General features: G+C 31.9%; 1 protein-coding gene across 2 annotated transcripts in view; it reads right to left on the bottom strand.

Moving 5' to 3' along the window:
• Positions 1-605: 605 nt before the first annotated feature.
• PLOD2 (procollagen-lysine,2-oxoglutarate 5-dioxygenase 2) overlaps positions 606-20,095 on the bottom strand; it is a 93,605-nt gene continuing 74,115 nt past the window's right edge. Inside the window, exons 10-20 of one of the 2 annotated variants that reach the window (XM_041734197.1) lie at positions 19,740-19,861; positions 15,989-16,093; positions 12,236-12,361; positions 9,876-10,017; positions 8,669-8,731; positions 7,554-7,667; positions 4,864-4,929; positions 3,713-3,817; positions 2,416-2,562; positions 2,180-2,305; positions 606-2,017 (exon numbers count right to left, since the gene is read on the bottom strand). In XM_041734197.1, the coding sequence (XP_041590131.1) occupies positions 1,862-2,017; positions 2,180-2,305; positions 2,416-2,562; positions 3,713-3,817; positions 4,864-4,929; positions 7,554-7,667; positions 8,669-8,731; positions 9,876-10,017; positions 12,236-12,361; positions 15,989-16,093; positions 19,740-19,861 (1,272 nt within the window). In that variant the 3' untranslated portion in view covers positions 606-1,861. The remainder of the gene's footprint in view (positions 2,018-2,179; positions 2,306-2,415; positions 2,563-3,712; positions 3,818-4,863; positions 4,930-7,553; positions 7,668-8,668; positions 8,732-9,875; positions 10,018-12,235; positions 12,362-15,988; positions 16,094-19,739; positions 19,862-20,095) is intronic. The other variant, XM_041734198.1, reaches the window with a different exon arrangement.

Genomic DNA, 20,095 nt, shown 5'->3' on the forward strand with positions numbered 1-20,095 from the left:
AGAGTCTGCTCGCACTGGCTGGCATCCGTGACATATCAGCTGTTACGTATTTAGAATACCATCCTGACGTATAGTAATAGAATTAAGAAATAATGAATAACATGTCTCTTCAACAAAGTTGATGGGCTATAGGAATTTACTTCAAGTATTAAGTGTCACCAAGGAAGAGAAAAGAGGTAGAACCCAACTTCCTTATTTCCTAAATCCACCTTCCAGTAATTATAATCTTGATCATCACTACATCCTCAGTGCCCGGAACAGTGCAAGGCCCATGGTGGGGACTTGGAAAACACCACTGAACAGATAAATATATATTTAACAGATAGATAAATAGAAAATAGATATTGAAGAAATGTTTTGTCTCCATTTCTTCACTTGTAAAATAAATTAGATAATCCCTAGTCATGAGATTGAAAGTATCATAATTCAATTCATATATCAATAAGTAGAGTTTTCATTAAGTTCTAATATCAGTAAATGTACCAACCAAGATGAAAAAATCATAGCCTATTATATCCAGACATTCCTTTAGGATACTCCATCATACACTCTCTTCTAAAGATAAATCACCAATAATAAAGAGACCAACAGAAATTTATTTTAAATTATTTTATTTTTCATAATCTTCTAACACACAGTGTTAGAAAAATGAATTTTGGCACCATGACTTAGAACTTTTTTTTTCAAGTTTAACCTTTAAATTAAAAACAGTAGCTACAATAAGTATATTTAAACCTCACTCAGAAAAATGGTGAAAAATCAAGTCACAAATTTTTTGTGCTGGGGAATTTTTAAAAAAAAAATGGAATTAAGAAAAGGTAACAAAAAGAGTAGGAAGGATAAAAAGCAGACTATGCTGGAGAGACAGAAAGGTAAATAACCCTCCTCTCTAAGAAGGGAGACAAAGGGCAAAGAGAAGAAGAAAGGCTCACCAACTTTATTTTCCTGATATAAAATTCAAGTACTTAACAATGTTTTTTAAAAATCGTAAAATGCTACTAACCTCATGAAATTTTCTTTTTCCTCATTATTTTCTAGAATTAAAATCAAAAGTCTGTTTTGACTTAAGGACACTTGCTGATCTTAAGTTGATATTTGATATACTTTACAAAATGGAAAGGCTTAAAAACTTTCCTAAATCTAATACCTACTGAATATAATCCAACTTGGAAAACTCATCTGAAGGAATATAGGGTTTGATTTCTAATACAAATGTAACAAAAAATCTAACGATCTAAACAAAACTATTTTCAACTGGCTCTCCGCACCTTAGTTGTATCCTGTACTAAGTTTCTTGAGGAAAAACATTGTGTGATATTTATTGTTCTTTGTATTCCTTCAGTAATTACTATAAAAAGTACCTGTATAGGTCATCAAAAAAGTACCGACACAATTAGTTGCATACAAATTCCGTCATAGCTCCAGTTTTCCAATGTTTCAAAAATTGTCAATTTTCACTTACACTCATTTTGTTGACATGTTGATAAATAACATTCTTCCTAAGCATTTTAAATAATAAAATATCACTAGTCTCTTGTCCCTAGTACATTTGTAGCTGAATATTTTATCAATTGAAACACAAATTCAGAAAATTGTCATTATTCTCAGAGACAATAAGGCATAGAAATAAATATTTGCTTTTACTTTTTCTTTCTTTTCTTCTTCGATCTGTGTTTTAAGGCTCAGAGCAGACATTAAGAAATATCAAACAATTTTTTTTACAAAGTTATTCGAATGTTTGGCCCAAAGTGAAGTTGTTCTTTTGAAGTTATTTAAATATTCCTCTCATCTTCTCAAGCACAACTTCAAAGACATGTTCATCCATTCCAAAGAAAATTCAATGCAATGAAAAGTAAATAAGTTATGGATCTATAAATGATACTGCAATGTATCTCGTTCCATTCTTCACAGGAAGTCCTTCATGCAAATGTGTGAGTCTCCCTGGATGCATGAAGCTCCAGCCTTTTCTGGGTGATTCAATAGAGCAATTGTACCTTAGAAATTTGCATCCGCCTCCCTAAAAGAGATGGAACAAATAAATGTATCGCTTATAATATTTAATTTAAATCAGTGGAAAATTCAAATTATGCCATCTAAGCAGAATCTTCAAAAAAAATAAAGGCCTTTTCATAATGATATATTTCTTTTACAAAACGTAAAAAATAAAAGCTGTAATTACCTGAAAATCTTCTCCCACATTATTGAGTGCAATGTTGATGGTAAATGTAGAAGCGTCATGATGAGGGCGAAGGGAACGCTGTCTTTCAGGGGAATATTTTACTACAAAATTCAATAGCGCAAACCCCTAAAAAAAGCAAAGTAAACCAATGGATTCACTTATCAATAAAAATATAAAATAGCACATTTGTGTAAAAACTAGTAGGAGGTAGACAGGGGTAATGGGAGGATAACTACCTTCGTATAATAACCTGCAAAGACCTTCAGCGTAACGGGTGCAATAAACTCCCGGATAAAATGAAGCCATACATTCTCCAAATCAATTTGCTTCATGTGGATATCATCAGTTGGGACATTTTCATAACCACCAGATATACGGCTATCCTAGAAACAGCATTAATGATGTCATAAAGTGTGGTCCACATGCAATTCACATTTATATTACCTTGGAATTTTTTTTCAACCGCAAGATCATAATAGACAATAAAAATAACAGTTGTTCAATTATGTGTACCATCTGCTTCAGTTGCAAAACTATCAAAATAACTTAGATAACATGGCTTTGCAAATCTATCAATGATGAAGCAAAGTGTTGTAGAGTCAGTAGACTCCTTTCTTACTTGTTTAATATACATGTTAGCTCTGACTATAAAGTAAATAAAACACATCTCCAAAGCCTTCCTGTGCCTCCTGAAAAATTAGTTTTTTACAGTAACCCTTCAGGCGATCTTTGCTACCCAATGGACAAAGATTCTGCTTGTCTACCCTTTGGATCCCCTACCCACCGACAACAAGCTTTCCCTGCTATGTTCCCCACTTTAATTTTATGATACCCAAAGTCCTTCCATGATTGCTTTTTATTATCCTACAAGCTGCTGACTTCACGTTCTTCCTCATACTTTGAACTTCCGTCTCTCTGGTCAGCTAACTAGCTGGGGTATGAAGTTGAGCAGAGGCAGTAATATTCCAGAGTATTCCCTAGAATTCCTTGGTATTGTTAAGGAGGAGCATATGTGGATTCTCAGAGGAAAAGAAAAACACTGAACCGCCAACAGCAATACTTCCTGCCAAGTCTTTGACACTGAATATAAATACAAAACTAATTACACCAATGGCATTCAAACAGATTTCTTCTTCCAAAGTTTACAAACACACAAAAACTTTGGCAGTCAACCAGATAAACTCTGTCTTGGTACTTTCACTATAGCTCACTGTGAAAATGCAGAGAATAAAAAGTGGCCCTGGAGAAGACCAATACCAAAAAATAAATGGACATATATTGCCTTACCATGCAGCCTGGAGACACCGACCTGTGGAAACCATCCAGTGTAATTATATACGTAAATGAGAAAATGAGGCCAGATAGATTAAATGCTACCAGAGTCCCCCTGACAGCCTGGCTAGTCCCTGTAGTTAGGTCTAGGAGTCAGAGATACAGGAAGAACAGATAAATCCCTTCTAAGTTCTCTAAATATCTATCCCTGCTCCTATCCCACATACACATTACAGTTCTCTGTGTGAAATTACAACTTACATGATGCTTGCCCCCAGACCACTGGCCATAATGCTCCATTTCTTCCACCAGTTCATCACAGGCTTTTTCAGAAAAGATGGGAAACCAAAAGACATCGGGACAAGGCTATAAAACAAGGCATCAACATTAAAGAGAATAATACTCCATGTCTTTTAATTAACCAATGGCATTTCAAAAGTAACAGGATGGAATATGCAATATTCATCTCGCTTAGATGCCTTTTTAAGAAGTTTGCCCAATATTACTGACATTATTGTTATAAATAATAGCTTTTTTTTTAATGCTAAGACTTTTTTTCTTTTTTGCATTTAAACACCTGTAAAATCAAGGCATCTTTTAGACTCACATTTGAGCAAGCAGCCACCGTGATGTAGCTGTAACACTACAGTGTATATATACTGAGCAAATTTTCCTTTGTCTCACCTTCTGTGTCTCACCTCACACACTATATATCTCTTTGTGCGGAAGTACACGCACGCATGTAGCTTGGTGTTGCACTTGAGCTGACTTGCCCTTTTTAAAATTACTTACTTCACGATTTGCCATTGAAATGAAAGTTATTATGCATACAGTGCTCTATGACATATGCTAACATAATAGGTCTTGATACCTTGAGAAGTCTAAAATAGCTTTGTCAATATGTATAAAATAAATGGCAGTATTCTTATTTTTTCTCACAGTACACAAAATAACAGAGGATCTCAGAATTAAAGAGGCCTTACATTCTCTGAAATAAAGTATTAGTAATAGTTTGGAAAACTAATCTAAAATAGTTTTTTTTTAAAAAAAAATCTTTGAGAAGATTTTTGAAATTCAATTTCTTTCAGAGATAAGCTTTTATTGAATGAGGCCTACACCAAAGATTTGCAAGTTTCCTTATTTTTAGTGATTTGAGATAGCTACATTTGGAAGCATGCCAAAACAAAAGGCATGCTCTTAAAATTATTGTTCATCTTCATGTTCTACATTTTTACAACTATATAACACTTAAGGCTATAAAATTTGTAATTAAGCTGCATGATTTTTACATAAAAGATAGTTTTCTCCACTTTCACAACATCCTCTGCTGAAGCAATATTGCATTAACATTGTTCCCTTATGAAAAACAAGGCAAAAGTGCTCTACACGTCATAGTAATTATTAATACAAACCTGTTCAACTATATTTTCAGTGAAAATCTTTGAATAATCACGGTTTATATATTTTTCCTTCCAGTCCTACCAAAAAAAAAATCAATTGCATAGATTAAAGCAAGTATCTTTTTATAAATAATAGAAAATCCAAAGTTTATGCATTTCAGAAATTGCTCAATTTATAAATGACTCTGTACTGGACAAAAAGGAATTTTCAGGAACCACAGTTTTTTTTATACATATTCTTATTCTGCATATGCTCACATCATTCTATGAAACATCAAATTTTTATTTATGAAGTTTTATACCTCAAGATTTTAAAATTTGAATAATCTTATAGCAATTAGATTTACATGCTATAGTCTATGCATATACACAGGGATAGGTAAATATGTGCCTAGAAGTTAATGATAAAGAACAAAATCCTACCAACTAATATTAGTAAAAATTAGCAAATTAATAAACTAGGGTCTTACTTATTTATACTTTAATAGTGAATTACTCCAAAATAATTTTGATTTTTTAGAATTATTTCAAATTTTTCTCTTCACTTCAGTTTTAAATATGTGTCAAAGAATGATCATGGGTTACTAACACTTTCATTTCTTTTAATTATTGAAAGAAAGGTATAGAACCATACGTTGAGGAACAGCTTCTCTTCATGTTAATTCAGAAACCTAATTCTTCTCTTTGACTAATTTCTGATACATGAACCACATACTAAGATATCTTAATTTTTTTAAAAAAAAGATACCTCAATTTTTGTCAACATCAGCTAAGGAATCCTTTTCCTGGGTTAAATGTTTTATTTAAAAACCACATATTTAGAGGGCATATAAAATACGGAGTGATTTAATATCAAAAAAGATCTATTCTTAAATGTATTTAGACATGTTTAACAAAATTTTTAATTTTCTCTTTACAAAGTACAAACATAGGGAGCCAGCAGGGAAGAACTGAGGTATAGACTTAAAATAATTACAAACAAAATATGTTTCAGAAACTATTTGTCTGAAATATATCTTTTGAGGTCAGATTTCATAGAGGCCTTGGTAATTTAAATGCCATTCTCAGTTTTGCACATCTCTGCTTATATGTAGCTCAGATATTTTTGATATGGAAGAACCAGTTATCTTCAAATTCTTTAATAAATTTCATTTATATGTAGTATGTAATTATAAGAATCAAATTACTATATTATCTCATTAATCCCTTCAATATTGATTAGTTCTCCGATTCCAAAATAAGGCGGGAAACTTAAAAAAAAAAGTCATTCATAACATTTCAGAATCTTTAAGTTTTTTTTTTCTATCTATCATTATTGATTTTAAGTAAAAGGAAAAAGAACCCCAAGATCTTACATTAAGGCATTAACTTCTCATTTTAGGCTACCTTTGGAATATCATTGAACAAACTGTGACTTTACTCATTTCTAAGTTCTCACAATGGGACAATCATCAAAAGTCATTAGTTAAATTTCAACTCGAAATCCCTCAGGAAGCATACTGATAAGGCTAATTTACCAAAAACAAGACGAAGCCATGGAAAGGAAAGCAGTTCCTACTTACTTCTCATGTTTTTATTTCATATTCTCCAAAGATATGAATTCTGACACAGAAGTCTAGAATTCAGGATATAATCTAGGACATTTTTTCAGGAACTAATATTACCCAAGAAACAAAATAATTCTATTCCTCAAAATAACCCCAAGAGACTCAAGTGTCAAAGTAAAATATGTAATTCCACCCTCACCATTTTAAAAAGCCTTTTTAATTATACTCCTGTGAAAGATGAAGATATGTAGCTAAAATGAAATGAAAGTACTTTTAAAATACAAAAATGTCAAAAGATATTCTTCTTCTACCCAACAGAGTATTCAGAGACCATTAAATTTACTATCCTGGATGTCAACTACTCCTACAAAATAAAGGACAATTCTGATCAGGTGGATTGAATCTTTGTAATTTAAAACTCTTACTAACGACGAGGGGAAAACCCCAACAGTAGCATTACAGAGATGATTACTAAAGGGAGTATTTTCCCTTGAATATACGTTTTAAGTTGACTGAGGAAACAGGCTCCAGTAAAACAAAAAAGGGGTGAATGAATTCCTGTAGGATTCAAATCTTTAAGATAAGAAATAATTTTAGAGTTAGAAGAAAATAATTTCTTCAACTTCAGACTTTCTAAATATGCTGAATCCACTTACTCTGTAATCTTTTCTGGGTGTCTCTGGTGTGTATTTTAACCAAATTGTTATACAAAAAATAAAATGATAAAATAAAACGTATTTTCCCAAACTAATTTTGTGAATTCTTTTCTTGAAAATTAAAACATAATATTGTCATAGGTGAGCTACTTATAAACAGTTTTTCTCAAACCATAATTACAATTTTTATATGCTTTTAAATATATAAAAAGAAATATTGAGAGAAATCATAGACTTATAATTCCTTTCCCCACACCTAATATATGTCTTAATTTAAAAAAAATTTCTTGGTCAAGAAATATATCTTTTAAAGAAGAATATAAATAACAGTATTTTAAATTATATTATTTTTTAAAGACAATTATATTTCTTAAGCTGTTTTTTAAACTTAAACTTTTTAAAAGACTCTTATCACATTTTTTCCTATTATTAATCCACTTGATTTACATCTATTTACAGTTATAGGAAAAAAAGAAATAAATGAGTATGAAATACATACCACAGGATTTTCAAAAATCTGCCAGAGGTCATTGTTATAATGGGAAGTATTGTAATTAGCAGTTGATAAAAGTCTTCCAAATTCATGTCTATTAGAAATGTACATAAACACACCCTATGTGCCAAAAAATAATAGTATTAACAATCCTAGAGGAAAATACAAGAAAATGCACTTAACCATAGGACAAATATGTAGGAGATATTCATTTCAACTTTTTTATCTTATTCCTGAACATGCATTTTTATTTTTCATATGAAACATGCATGATTTAACATAAAAGAAATAAATTTTTTATTAATTATGTATTCAAACAGCAAACAAAACTAATTGGTAGCACTGACACTCAACTGAAAAAAAGAAGAAGAATGACTGTTTTTGTCCCTTTCTCATTGATCCTAGATGTAGACATCAGGGGGAAAAAATCCTGTTTGAAAGCAGAAATATTTTTGAGACACCAAAGTGCAATGAATTGTACCTCTTTTGGCTTCTTTCCCTTTCAAAGAAAACGTCACATTTTTAAACAAGAATTCAAATGTCAATATTATTTCATCAGACTGTATCATTCTTTTTATTGTCTTGATGTTTAAAAACTGAACACAGAAATTACTTGTTCATTAAAGGCAGCTAAAGAAAACCAGTCTTATATCCTTGCCCAAACCAAATAAATATGGCAAACACCACTATGGTGAGTTTGTTTCTTTTTGTACCTGTTTTAATGGTAAAAAGAGTTAGTTATTAATAAAAACTTATAATAATGAAGAGTACCCAAATCTCATTTTAATCAAGATGTATGTTATATTTACTCCTACTTCTTCTCTCCCTTAAACAAAGCAAAACTAGAAAAACTAGTGAAAGGGTTTTGGCTTTAACTTTCTCATTCATCAACCACCAAATGATGTAAATCAGCTCAAAGAACTGGGTTGAATTTCACATAATGCCCACCCCCAACACACAAAACATACAAACACATACACAAATTAAGAACCAATGAATACCAACATTTTACCGTGCTAAATGGAAAGACGACTCTTAAAGAAATTTTACTGCTAGGCAAAATACAGTATCTAATATTAATTAAATAAACAAAAATAAATAAAAATAAATAAAAATAACACCTTTGGGGGGCTGAGCATTTGGAATGTTTCCGGAGTAGGGGAGTCTTTTTCCCTTTGTAAAGTCTAAAATGAAGAGAAGCATTGGGTAAGTTGACCTGCACACCCACACTCTCTCAGGTATTCTTAGGTAAATAACATTAGCAGCCCTTGATCAAAAGCTGACATTCTGAAATGTCCTTCATGGACAACATGCATAACAAGCAAAGCTTATAGCGCACACAAAGAAACAACTCCAGCTCTTTCTTTTTTTTTTTTTTGTCAAACATAAATCCAAGCTCATTCCTTAGTAGAATTTTCATTAGACACAAAATTAAGACAAAGGAAAAAAATGTGTAAGAGAGGCCATTCCAGGATGCGCTGTTGAGTCAAATTAGCAGAACATGAGCACATATTACGATCACGAGTACTGACGATACTCAATATAACAGTGCACACAGGTTTGTGGGATAAACAAATATACTCAAACAATACATGCCTTATTGCACTAGAAAAAAATACTTGCCAACTTTTCTGATTTTCCCCAAATCACATTTGCTTATATAAATTTGAGTAAAATAACCTAGTCATTTTAAAATAGAAAACTATGTAAATGTGTTTTAAAACATTTACACATTTTGAAAAACACACTACTTTCTACAATTACTGAACTTTTATAATGAAAGTACATTTGTAGAATAGCAATGAATCATTGCTTTTCACACATGAAACATACTACACATCACCATCCTTCTCTCAGTGTAGTGCTAAGGAAATGCTTTGAGGAGTGTGTGTAGTTTATAATGATAAAGAGAATAATGGACATTGATTTCAGAACAAAAGTGTGTTCTTCTTAAATGTGTAAATGATTTTTTCACCCAGGCTTTATCTAATTAATTTTAATTAGGTCAGTTTTCCACTACAAAATTTCAAGTGGAAGTGAAGATGAGTTATTAAACATGTAAAGCTGATTTGTAACAAATCCATATTTATGACTGAAATCTTGCTGGTGCTTATGAATTAGCCTAAGCATGGACCTAACATTTTCCAAACTGTTTCTACAGGTAAATGTACACATTATTGCTCCCAATTTTTCAATACAGAACCAAAAAAATTGGCTAGTACTTACAAATTAGAAAGAAAAGGGGCATCAAAACACAATGACACATTCCACTGGTAAAGCAAGCCGTTTTATAAGAACATTCAAGCAAGCCATCATTGTATACCCTACCATTTCTCTAGCATTTCGGCAGAGAGCCATATCAGGATCCAATTTATCACGAACAAAATAGTTCCTTTCATTCATCTCTGATCGAAGCGTCTTTCCCTTAATTAAGTACACATTAGCCATGTATGGGACATTCCATATCCCTCTGAAAGTAAAGACAAGACATTCCAAAATACCACAAATAAAAAATATTTTAAGGTTTATTTTTATGTTTTTAAAACAAAGGCCTTGTATGTTTTTAAATTTTGTATATATAAATCATTGAATCAAATTGCATGCAAACACAAACACATGTAGTGACATTTAACATACTTATACACACATATATAACCATCACCTGCTACACACTACCTTTTTGTGTAATAAATCAATGTCTCCCTACATAAACTTTATTATAGGATTGGTATCTTCTCAGCATGTTGGTGGTAATCCTTCATCTCATTATTGTAGTTAGAGTATAATATTCTATTGTACAAAAAGTTTTTCCATTTATGATTAAGCAGTTTGATAGCAAAAATAGTCACATACAACCTAGTATACTACAACTAGCTCACACTGGCTCCTCAGAGCACTTAGCTTCACTTTCCAAGTCTATACTCAGTGACTTCACATTCGAAGCTTGAAATCAGCCATGGCAGAAGCATTTATACCACAGAAATTAGTAAACACTACAAATCAGGGTGTCCCTCAAGCCCAAGATCCAGTTGTTTGACCTTTACCAGCATACCACTACATACAGCCTAAAATTCCCCTAAAATATGTTCTCTTGAAATTCACTAAGCCAACTCAAATTTCTCGAGAAAGATTAGATAGGAATAAATAAATAGCTAGAAGTACATGAGCATTGGGAGATACTTTATTTTGTCCTTCATCCTTTCCCACGTTTGTCTTCTCACTCTGCACATGACTCATTTCCTAAGAATAGCGAGTTAGGTTTCAGCCTAAAGGCATATGCCTATCGCTTTTAGAGAACAGAAAGGAAAGATTTTGACAAAGGAAATGTAGTTAGATATTAAAAGGAATGTGATTTCATTTTGTTTTGCTAGATGAACCTCAAAGGAAATAGCCATAAAAGATACACAATGTGTCATCTGAATTCAGAAATTTATCACTGGCAGTATGAAGTGTCTCAGTTTTGAAGAAACAAACACACACGTACACACCTGAGTACATACATGTCATAAGATGTCATTCCTTCATGTAGCTTTTGGACATGAAGTACATTCTTGTATTAACTAGATCAAAAGCCTCACACATATTTTTTTCCTTGCACTTTAAACAACTGTGACAGGAGGCTGTACAAAATATTACCACTGCCTAAAGCAACTTAAATTAAACATAAATTTTCTATTCTACTTCTGGAAACCCTTATTTCTGCTATACGCACAGACAATATCAGGCATTTGGTCTATACAAATCATCCCAGAGACAATAAAAGTACTTTGAAACAACAGAGTATGATCTGAAGAGTGTTTTCTCAGCTATCATGCTTAATTACAGCTAACAGTAGCTTTTATCATATTTATATTATTCAAATTTACTATTTTCACAAGCAAAACACCTTTTTAATACTCAACTGTTCAACAAAAAGTGTGTGGGGCTTCTATTCTAAATTTAGGGGCACATATCTTTAGTCATGAGGGAATGTTTTCCCTTTTTAACTGGGCTGATATATCTGCAAAATTAGGCAAAGCATTTAACATCTCGGTCACTGCTCCATCATCTGTATGAAGAAAGTGGATAACATTCCACTCTATTACTACCTAAACACTACATCAATTGTGATTAGTTTTTATTCTAAAAAAAATATCAACTGTTATCTCTGAAATAAATATCAATTATGTACACACTTTGTAGCAAGTATATTCTTTTCAAACTCTGGAAATGAAAATCAGATATTGGTGAAGAAACTGATCTTGAAGCATAATATTAGCTATTTCACACAGAAAACTCTTGCAATAGGAAATGTTGGAAAGTTATAGCCTTTGGTTATTTTTTTTGTTTGTTTATTGTAAATTTGAAAGGCTATCAAAACAACTTTCATCCCAGGCACTAAATTAGCTAAACGAAATTCCTTTTCTAAACTTAACTAAATAAATATTAGCATTCTGACAACCATCTGATGGCTACACATACCTACCATGTAGCATCTCTTGTATTTTGCACAATAGTTAGTTTGTTCCTGAGAAGATTCAGGACTTCAAAAACGGACCTTTGTAGTATTAGTTTTACACTAGTATTTCAGGATTCCAAGTGATCTCCAGGTTTTTAGATTTCCATTAATCATGAAGAAAAGGTAATGTTAATAAGACCACATAAGATTATGTGGCACTTTACATTACAAGATTAATCAAGGAACTTACACTCTATTCCCTTGAACAATATCCACATAATCTTCAGATCGAGCATAGTATCCATCAGGACTTAAGGCTCCCCAGAAGTTGGACCACAGCTTTCCATGACGAGTTACAAGAGGAGCAATGATCTTTCTAAAGACAGAATGAGAGAAAAATAAATCCACGTGATTATTTATTTTTAAATCACCACAGAATTATGTGTTTGGGACTTAGCATGGCACATACAACACTACAGTTCATTTAATACACATGTAGTGAATCCAAAATCCTAAAAGTAAAATAAAAGAGAAACAGGAATTTCTTTCTACTTTTTCTTAAATAAGCACATTGCTAATTTTCAATGATGTTTCCTAAAGAGTAACAAAAAAAGGCACAATAATTGAAAGTGCTAATGAAAGTATAAAAATGACTTTTAAAAGTACCTAACTATATTCGAATAACTCAAACTACCTTAATTATTTAAGTATTTCAGAAATTATACAAAACGAAATCAAATATTTTCATTGTCATTGAAAATACATAAAAATCCCTGGTGCATTGAAGTATCCAATAAATATCTGTTGAATAAAAAAATGAATTAAGATGAGCTGAGATATTTGTAAATAAGCCAGTTTTCCTAAAGTTAAGTCCTGAATTACTTTAAAGTATGTTTCCTTTTTTTTTTTTTTTTTAATTTTTAAAATGGGTTGTGCTAGCCCTGGCAACACTGGACATTCTTCTGGTCCTTCAACTATTTAAAAAAACAAAATAAAGGGTAATTGCCATAGCACTCTGTCTGACTACCTATCAGGAAAGTAGTCCCTTTGAGACAAGCACACGTTACAAATTCAAAATATGTCAGATTTTTTTCTTAGGAAAATCTACTTTTCCTAAGAAAATGTGTTAATACTTCCCAAATGAAGTAACGAAATCTGAGGTTCCTCTAGAATTACTTTTTTTTTAAAGATTTTATTTATTTATTTGACAAAGAGAGAGCAAGAGAGTACAAGCAGGGGGAGCGACAGAGAGAGAGGGAGAGCAGACTGCCCGCTGAGCAGGGAGCCCTGTGAGAAGAGGGGCTAATCCCAGGATCCCAGGATAATGAGCTGAGCTGAAGGGATGATTTATAGATTGAGCCACCCAGGCACCCCTAGAATTACTTTTAAAATGAAATTAATTATAGTGGTGTCAATTTTTAAGAAAAGCTCACACAACTCCATGAGGAAGTTTATGAACCAGGTGTTTTTCACACACACACACACACACACACACACACAAACCAACAACAACTATTTCATAACACTCTAGTCCTGTGAAGACCATGTGTGCCCCTTCCCTTACCTACAGAAAAGTGAAACATAGTCTGTAAATACACATCATGCAAAATAGTGATTTTGGTTTCTTTTCCCTGGTTCCTATTAAAATGAAATGTTAATCAAAAACAGTTAAATTTTGTTTTGTTTAGAATGTCTATAATATTAGGAATGGTAGTATAAATTAGAATTTATATACTATGTTAATTTAAGGAATAATTCAATGGTGATAACTGACAAGCTCAAATACATAGTTTAAGAAATCTTGTAACTTATAATCTCAGCTGCCTTCCAAAGAAGGTTGGGCAAAGAAATGGAAATCAAAATCCATCTGCAGTGTGCCTCAGTGTTTCTGAGTACCGAACTACAGTAAGGCCCCCTATCCACGCTTTCACTTTCCATAGTTTCATTTACCCAGGGTCAACCACGGTCCAGAGGAGATGATTCTTCTGATGAAGCATCAGATCAACAGTAGCCTAACACTAATTCACACTGCCTGCGTCATTCACCTCACTTCATCTCATCACGTTGACATTTTATCATCTCACATCATCACAAGAAGGGTGAATGCAGAACAAAAAGGTATTTTTTTGAGAGATCACATCCATATAACTTTTTTGACAGTATATTATCATAACTGTCCTATTTTATTACTGCTGTTAATCTCTTAATGTGTACAACTTAGAAATTAAACTTTATGTTAGAAAAAAAACATTGTATATATAGGGCTTGGTACTATCTGTGGTTTCACGCATTCACTAGAGCTCTTGGAATATATTCCCTGTGGATAAGGGGGAACTACTTTATCAGGATAGTGGCTGGGGGATGATGAATTACACTATATCACTGAAGGAGTAAAATCTGCAGCAAAGCAGTAAATTGTAGAGACAGGAAAAGAGGGAAAAGAGAGCTGATGAGATGCTGGAAAGCCACATGACTGAAGATATGACCCACCCCTTATCCCTCTAACCTTCAGTCAAGTCTACTACATCTTACAATATTTTTTTCTTTTTTTTATTATTTTTTCTTTTTTTACTTTTTTTCCATCTCTTTCTGTTTTCTTACATTTTTGGTGTATGTAAATTCTTTCTGCAAACTATATGCTTGAATACAAGAGCAAGAACCACAGGTAGCATATGAACCTAAACCTATGATCAGGAACAGAAATTTATGGAATTGGAGAAATAGCCTCAGTTTTATTAGCCCTTTAAGGGCAATGGCCCCAGATGGCAGTTAAGTTACTTACAAGGGAATTTTATTTTTTTACAAGGTTTAAAATATCGGATTAATATTAAAAGGGATATATGTTAAATACATAGTACAAATTCATTAAATAGTTCACTTAAGAATAATAGCTATCTGCAAAAGTGTCATATAATAGAAACATATAAATATTATTTAAAAGTGTGCATACTGCAATATTAAATTTAAATCAAATTAATGGGCAATTAACACTACAAATTCAAGTAAATATTACTGAATTCCACTAGGTTTTAAGAATTACAAACTGCACCTCTATCCCGTATCTCTATGGTAGCCTAACCACTTTTCCTTGCCAAATGGTCAAAACCTTATTCATATGTTTTGAAAAATTACTTGAAATTTATATCTATAAATTCAGTACAGTGGGGCTGTATATACTGATTAATACTAAGAGGTCTTAGATTTTGAAGTAATAACTAAATTCTCAAATTGGCAAATCATATTACATATAGAGGAGGTTAGTATAGCATAATGGATTTCTCATATATTTTACTCAGCAAAATAAAAACAGTAATTCTAACATTTCAGTGCTAACCATTCTATTTGCTAAGAGAAATAACTGTGTTAATATATGTAAACATAATTAAAAACAATACCTGGAACTTAATAAGCACTCATTAAAGGTGAGCTATTCGTAGGAAGATTAATAAACTACTAGTAGCAATAGGTGTAATAAATAATGATTAATATCATTATAAGGTGGTATAGACAATGTTTTTTTCACACTTCAATTCCATTAAATAAAAATAAGTACTGCCAAGTAATAATTATTAGTTCAGTACTAAATAAAATCACAGATCTCTGAAATTTCTTTCAAATTCTAAGAACTTAGAACTCTGCAATAACTTTTTAGGTCATAAGTTATGAAATTCTGCTTTAAAAGTATTATGGAAAATTTTAAAATTCTAAATTTTACAGATATATCATAATTTCATCGAGCTTTAAACAGAAAAATATGATTGATAACACTTCATTTATGATTATAACTAATATTAAATACTTCTAATTTTCATTGGGTTGTTTTCTATTTGACTTCTTCAAAAGAAAACTAATTCAGAATTGAAAGTTTCTAAGACACAGAAAATAACTTCCTGTGAGTTCCCTCAATTCACTAAACATAGATATATAAGCACAATATGTCCACATGGACACAGAAAATGATTATCATTTTAAAAATAAATTGACAATGAATCTTATGTAGTACCTGTTTTGTTCAATCAAAATTTTTAAAGTCCTTGGATTTGTCAAAACAACATCTGCATCCATACTAAAATAATAATCACAGTTTTCATCCTGACGGCAAAAATCCCTAATATTGAAAAAGAAATAAGAATTAGATAAAACAAACACTTGCTAGTTGAAAGATGTCAATATAAAGCTTATATATAAAATAAGATTTCTCTAACATAGTCTTCTAATCAAAATAGTAAGACCATATCCAAAGGGATAAATATTGTCTTAAATTTCAAAATGGTCAGTTTATTAACATAAATATTTTTTTAACATAAATATTTATATAGAGATCAACGCTAAAAATTTTAGGTCAAGTGAAATACATTTTCTAAGCCACTAAAAAGTTTAAGGCATAAAATATCTGGTCAGAGTGGCAATTTAGAGTTTATTATTTAGACCTCTCTGAAAGGGAAACATAATTTATCTCAATGTATTTATCAACAACTTTTTTCACAAATCAAAATGCTTTTTGCACACCGACACACACACACACACAAACAGTGCAAAATCTTGCTTATCCCACAATTCAGCTTTAAGTGAATCTTGGAGGTATAAATGCTATAACTGTTTATTTATTAATACTTTTTAAACTTTCCTGCTTCTTATCAGGGGTCACAGACTATGATATATGTTTTTCTTAGAAGATCTGTAGCCTTATCATCAGGAACAACAAGGAATGAACTACTTCTAATACATAAGATGCTTCCAGAGATTATGGTTTCTATATTTGGGGCTCTCTTCTTTTGAGCTCCCTGCCCTCACTGATGATCCTAGTTATCACTTTCGTCTATTGTCAGTATGTAGTCTTATGACACATTTATATCTAAGCAAATGTCATATAGGACAGCAGACAGGAAACTACTAAAATTGTGCAAAAAAATTAGAACATTCTTTAAAATTTTTGTAAGTATGTATGATGGCAGATGGTAATGACTTATTTTGGTGATCATTTCACAATGTATACAAATACTGAATCATTATGCTGTACATCTAAAGCTAATATGTTATATGTGAATTATAATTCTATTAAAATACATAAAATAGCCAAAATAATTTTGGAATAAAAATTGAAGGAATTAATACCACTTGATTTTAAGATTAATATAAATCCCTGGTAATAAAGTATGGCATTGATCTAAGATCAATGAAACAGGGTAGAGATTTCACCATCACTCATAAATGTTCAGTCAATTGATTTTTGACCAAAGCCAAGTCAATTATATAGGAAAAGAAAAGGCTTAAAATAAAAAGGAGTGTTGAAACAACTGGAATTCCATTTGCAAAGAATAAAACTTGACTCCTATTTCATTCCAAACACAGAAATGTATTCAAGATGAGTTGTAGATTGAAACATCTTAAACATAAATGCTAGAACAACAAAGCTTATAAAATAAAAAATCCAAAGAATGTTTTCATGAATTGGAATAAGAAAGATTTCTTTTTTTTTTTTTTTTAAGATTTTGTTTATTTATTTATGAGAGACACAGAGAGAGAAAATGGCTGAGACATAGGCAGCAGGAAAAGCAGGCTCCATGTAGGGAACCCGATGTGGGACTTGATCCCAGGACTCCAGATCATGCCCCGGGCCAAAGGCAGGCGCTCAACCACTGAGCCACCCGGGCTTCCCAAGAAAGATTTCTTAAATAGAAAACAGGGCAGCCCAGGTGGCTCAGTGGTTTAGCGCCACCTTCAGCCCAGGGTGTGATCCTGGAGACCCGGGATCGAGTCCCACGTTGGGCTCCCTGAATGGAGCCTGCTTCTCCCTCTGCCTGTGTCTCTGCCTTTCCTTCTCTCTTTGTCTCTCATGAATAAGTAAATAAAATCTAAAAAAAAGAAAGAGAAAGAAAGAAAGAAAGAAAGAAAGAAAGAAGAAAGAAAGAAAGAAAGAAAGAAAGAAAGAAAGAAAGAAAATAAATCCAAAAAGCAAAGGGCATAAAAGAAAAAAAAAGAAAGAAATGGAATTCATTGAAATTCAAATTTCTTCTCATTGAAAGACAGGATTAAAAAAGTAAAAAATATCAAGCCACAGAATGGATCAAATATTCACAAAAAATCACACACACACACACACACACCATCCCTTGTATACAGATTACATAATGAACTCCTACAAATAAACAACAAAAAAGACAACCCAATGTAAACAAAAATACACAAAAGATTTAAATAGATACTCCACAAATGAATACATACAAATGGCCTATTAATACAAAAATAGCGAATTAGCTGTAAGGAATTAAATTACAATCATATTAAGATATTTCTGATACCTAATAAAGTAGCTAAAATAAAAAAGATGAGCAATATCAACTGTTGACAAATGTGGAGCAGCTGAGGTCCACTACCTTGCTGTCAGGAGTGTACAATGGTACAACTGTTTTGGAGGACTATTTAGCAGTTTCTTATAAATTTAAACATACATCTACTCTAACCCTAGGTCCTGGTTAGTCTGCTCGTTGGTATTTTCCTAAAATACACTAAAGCAAAATATGTACATACACACACGCACACACACACACACACACACACACACACACACACTCTCTTATAATAAGGAATCTTCATTAGCAATCTTATTCAAATGGCTCCAAACTGGACATGATCTAATGTCTATCAACATGAAGGTGTAAAATCCACTTGCGGTATATTCAGATGATAAAGTATCAGTCAGTGATGAAAGGAATGAACTGCTGATAACTGCAACGATATGAGTAAGAAAACGTACTGAGCCTAAAAAGCCAGACACAACAGAGCATGTAAAAAACAAATTAGAGAAAATAAGTTCCAAATGTGGATCCAAGGCATTTTCTCCAATGAATAAATTATGGAATCATTAGTTTTGTCTTTCTGAGGCCTATTTTCCTGCCTATCCCTTTATTCACAACACCAGGCATGACCCATTACTCTGAGCCCTGAGCTTCTGCAACACTAGAAAACATCTCCGGAAGAGAAGGTCACATGACTTTTTCACCTTTTTCTCAGCAGCTCTTAACCCACTGCTGGCATATTCAATTAACATTCACTGAAAAGTGACTGTTTTTATTATTACCAGAATTTTACTAGTAATCTGCTGAAAGACCTAAAAATTTCTTCTGAGTATTTTCTAGATCAGTAGATGACTACAAAGTAGGAATACCCTTTACACTCCACAATATGAAACACACATTTTCACCACACATAATCTTCAGAGAGTAAACATTTAAATCACTGCTACATCAGTCATACTATTCATTTGAGTAATTTTTTTTCTTATTTCAAGTAATCTCTATGCCCAACATGAGGCTCAAACTCACAACCCAGAGATCAAGAGCCATGCTCTTCTGACTCAGCCAACCAGGCATCCCTGAGCATTTTTTTAAATCTGGATCTGCAGTTCAATTAATAGTTTGATTAAATATGTTGACTCTTAACCATTATATATCTATATACGTATAACATGTTGACTCTTAGCCATTATATATATGTGTGTGTGTGTGTGTGTGTGTATATCTGCACATACACATACATATTGCTATCTCTCTCTCTACATATATATATATATAATTTCCATTGTCTTTTACATGTAAATACAAATATATAGTCTGACATATAATATATAGTTCATGTGCATACATACACACACAGTTGAGACACCCAAGTTTAGGATACTAATTTTGAAGAAAAGTTGTTTTTCTTTAAATTTATTTAGTAGAAATTGTTAACGTAAATTGATTAAAACATACATTCCCATGTTTCTGGCTTCGGCTTGACTTAGATTTTCTTCTGGTCCTACTATTTTTATAGTATTGATTTCATGTTTAGCTTTATCAAAAAATACTTTGATGTCCTTTTCATGATAAACTTCCTGTAACATATTTTAAAAACCAAAAATTAGTGCAAAAATGACAATAGGATGACTGAAGTATTCATACGTAGAGATGGCATCAAATTCAAAGTTATGAATTCCATAATTCACATATTACTTAAATTACAAATGAAATGAGAACCTATATCAAATATATTATAAATTTCACCTAAATATCACATGGAGAATCTAAAATAGATACATATCAATATTTTTTAAACAGAATATACTTCA

This window comes from Vulpes lagopus, chromosome 19 (assembly GCF_018345385.1).
Source record: "Vulpes lagopus strain Blue_001 chromosome 19, ASM1834538v1, whole genome shotgun sequence".
Taxonomy (NCBI): Eukaryota; Metazoa; Chordata; class Mammalia; order Carnivora; family Canidae; genus Vulpes; species Vulpes lagopus.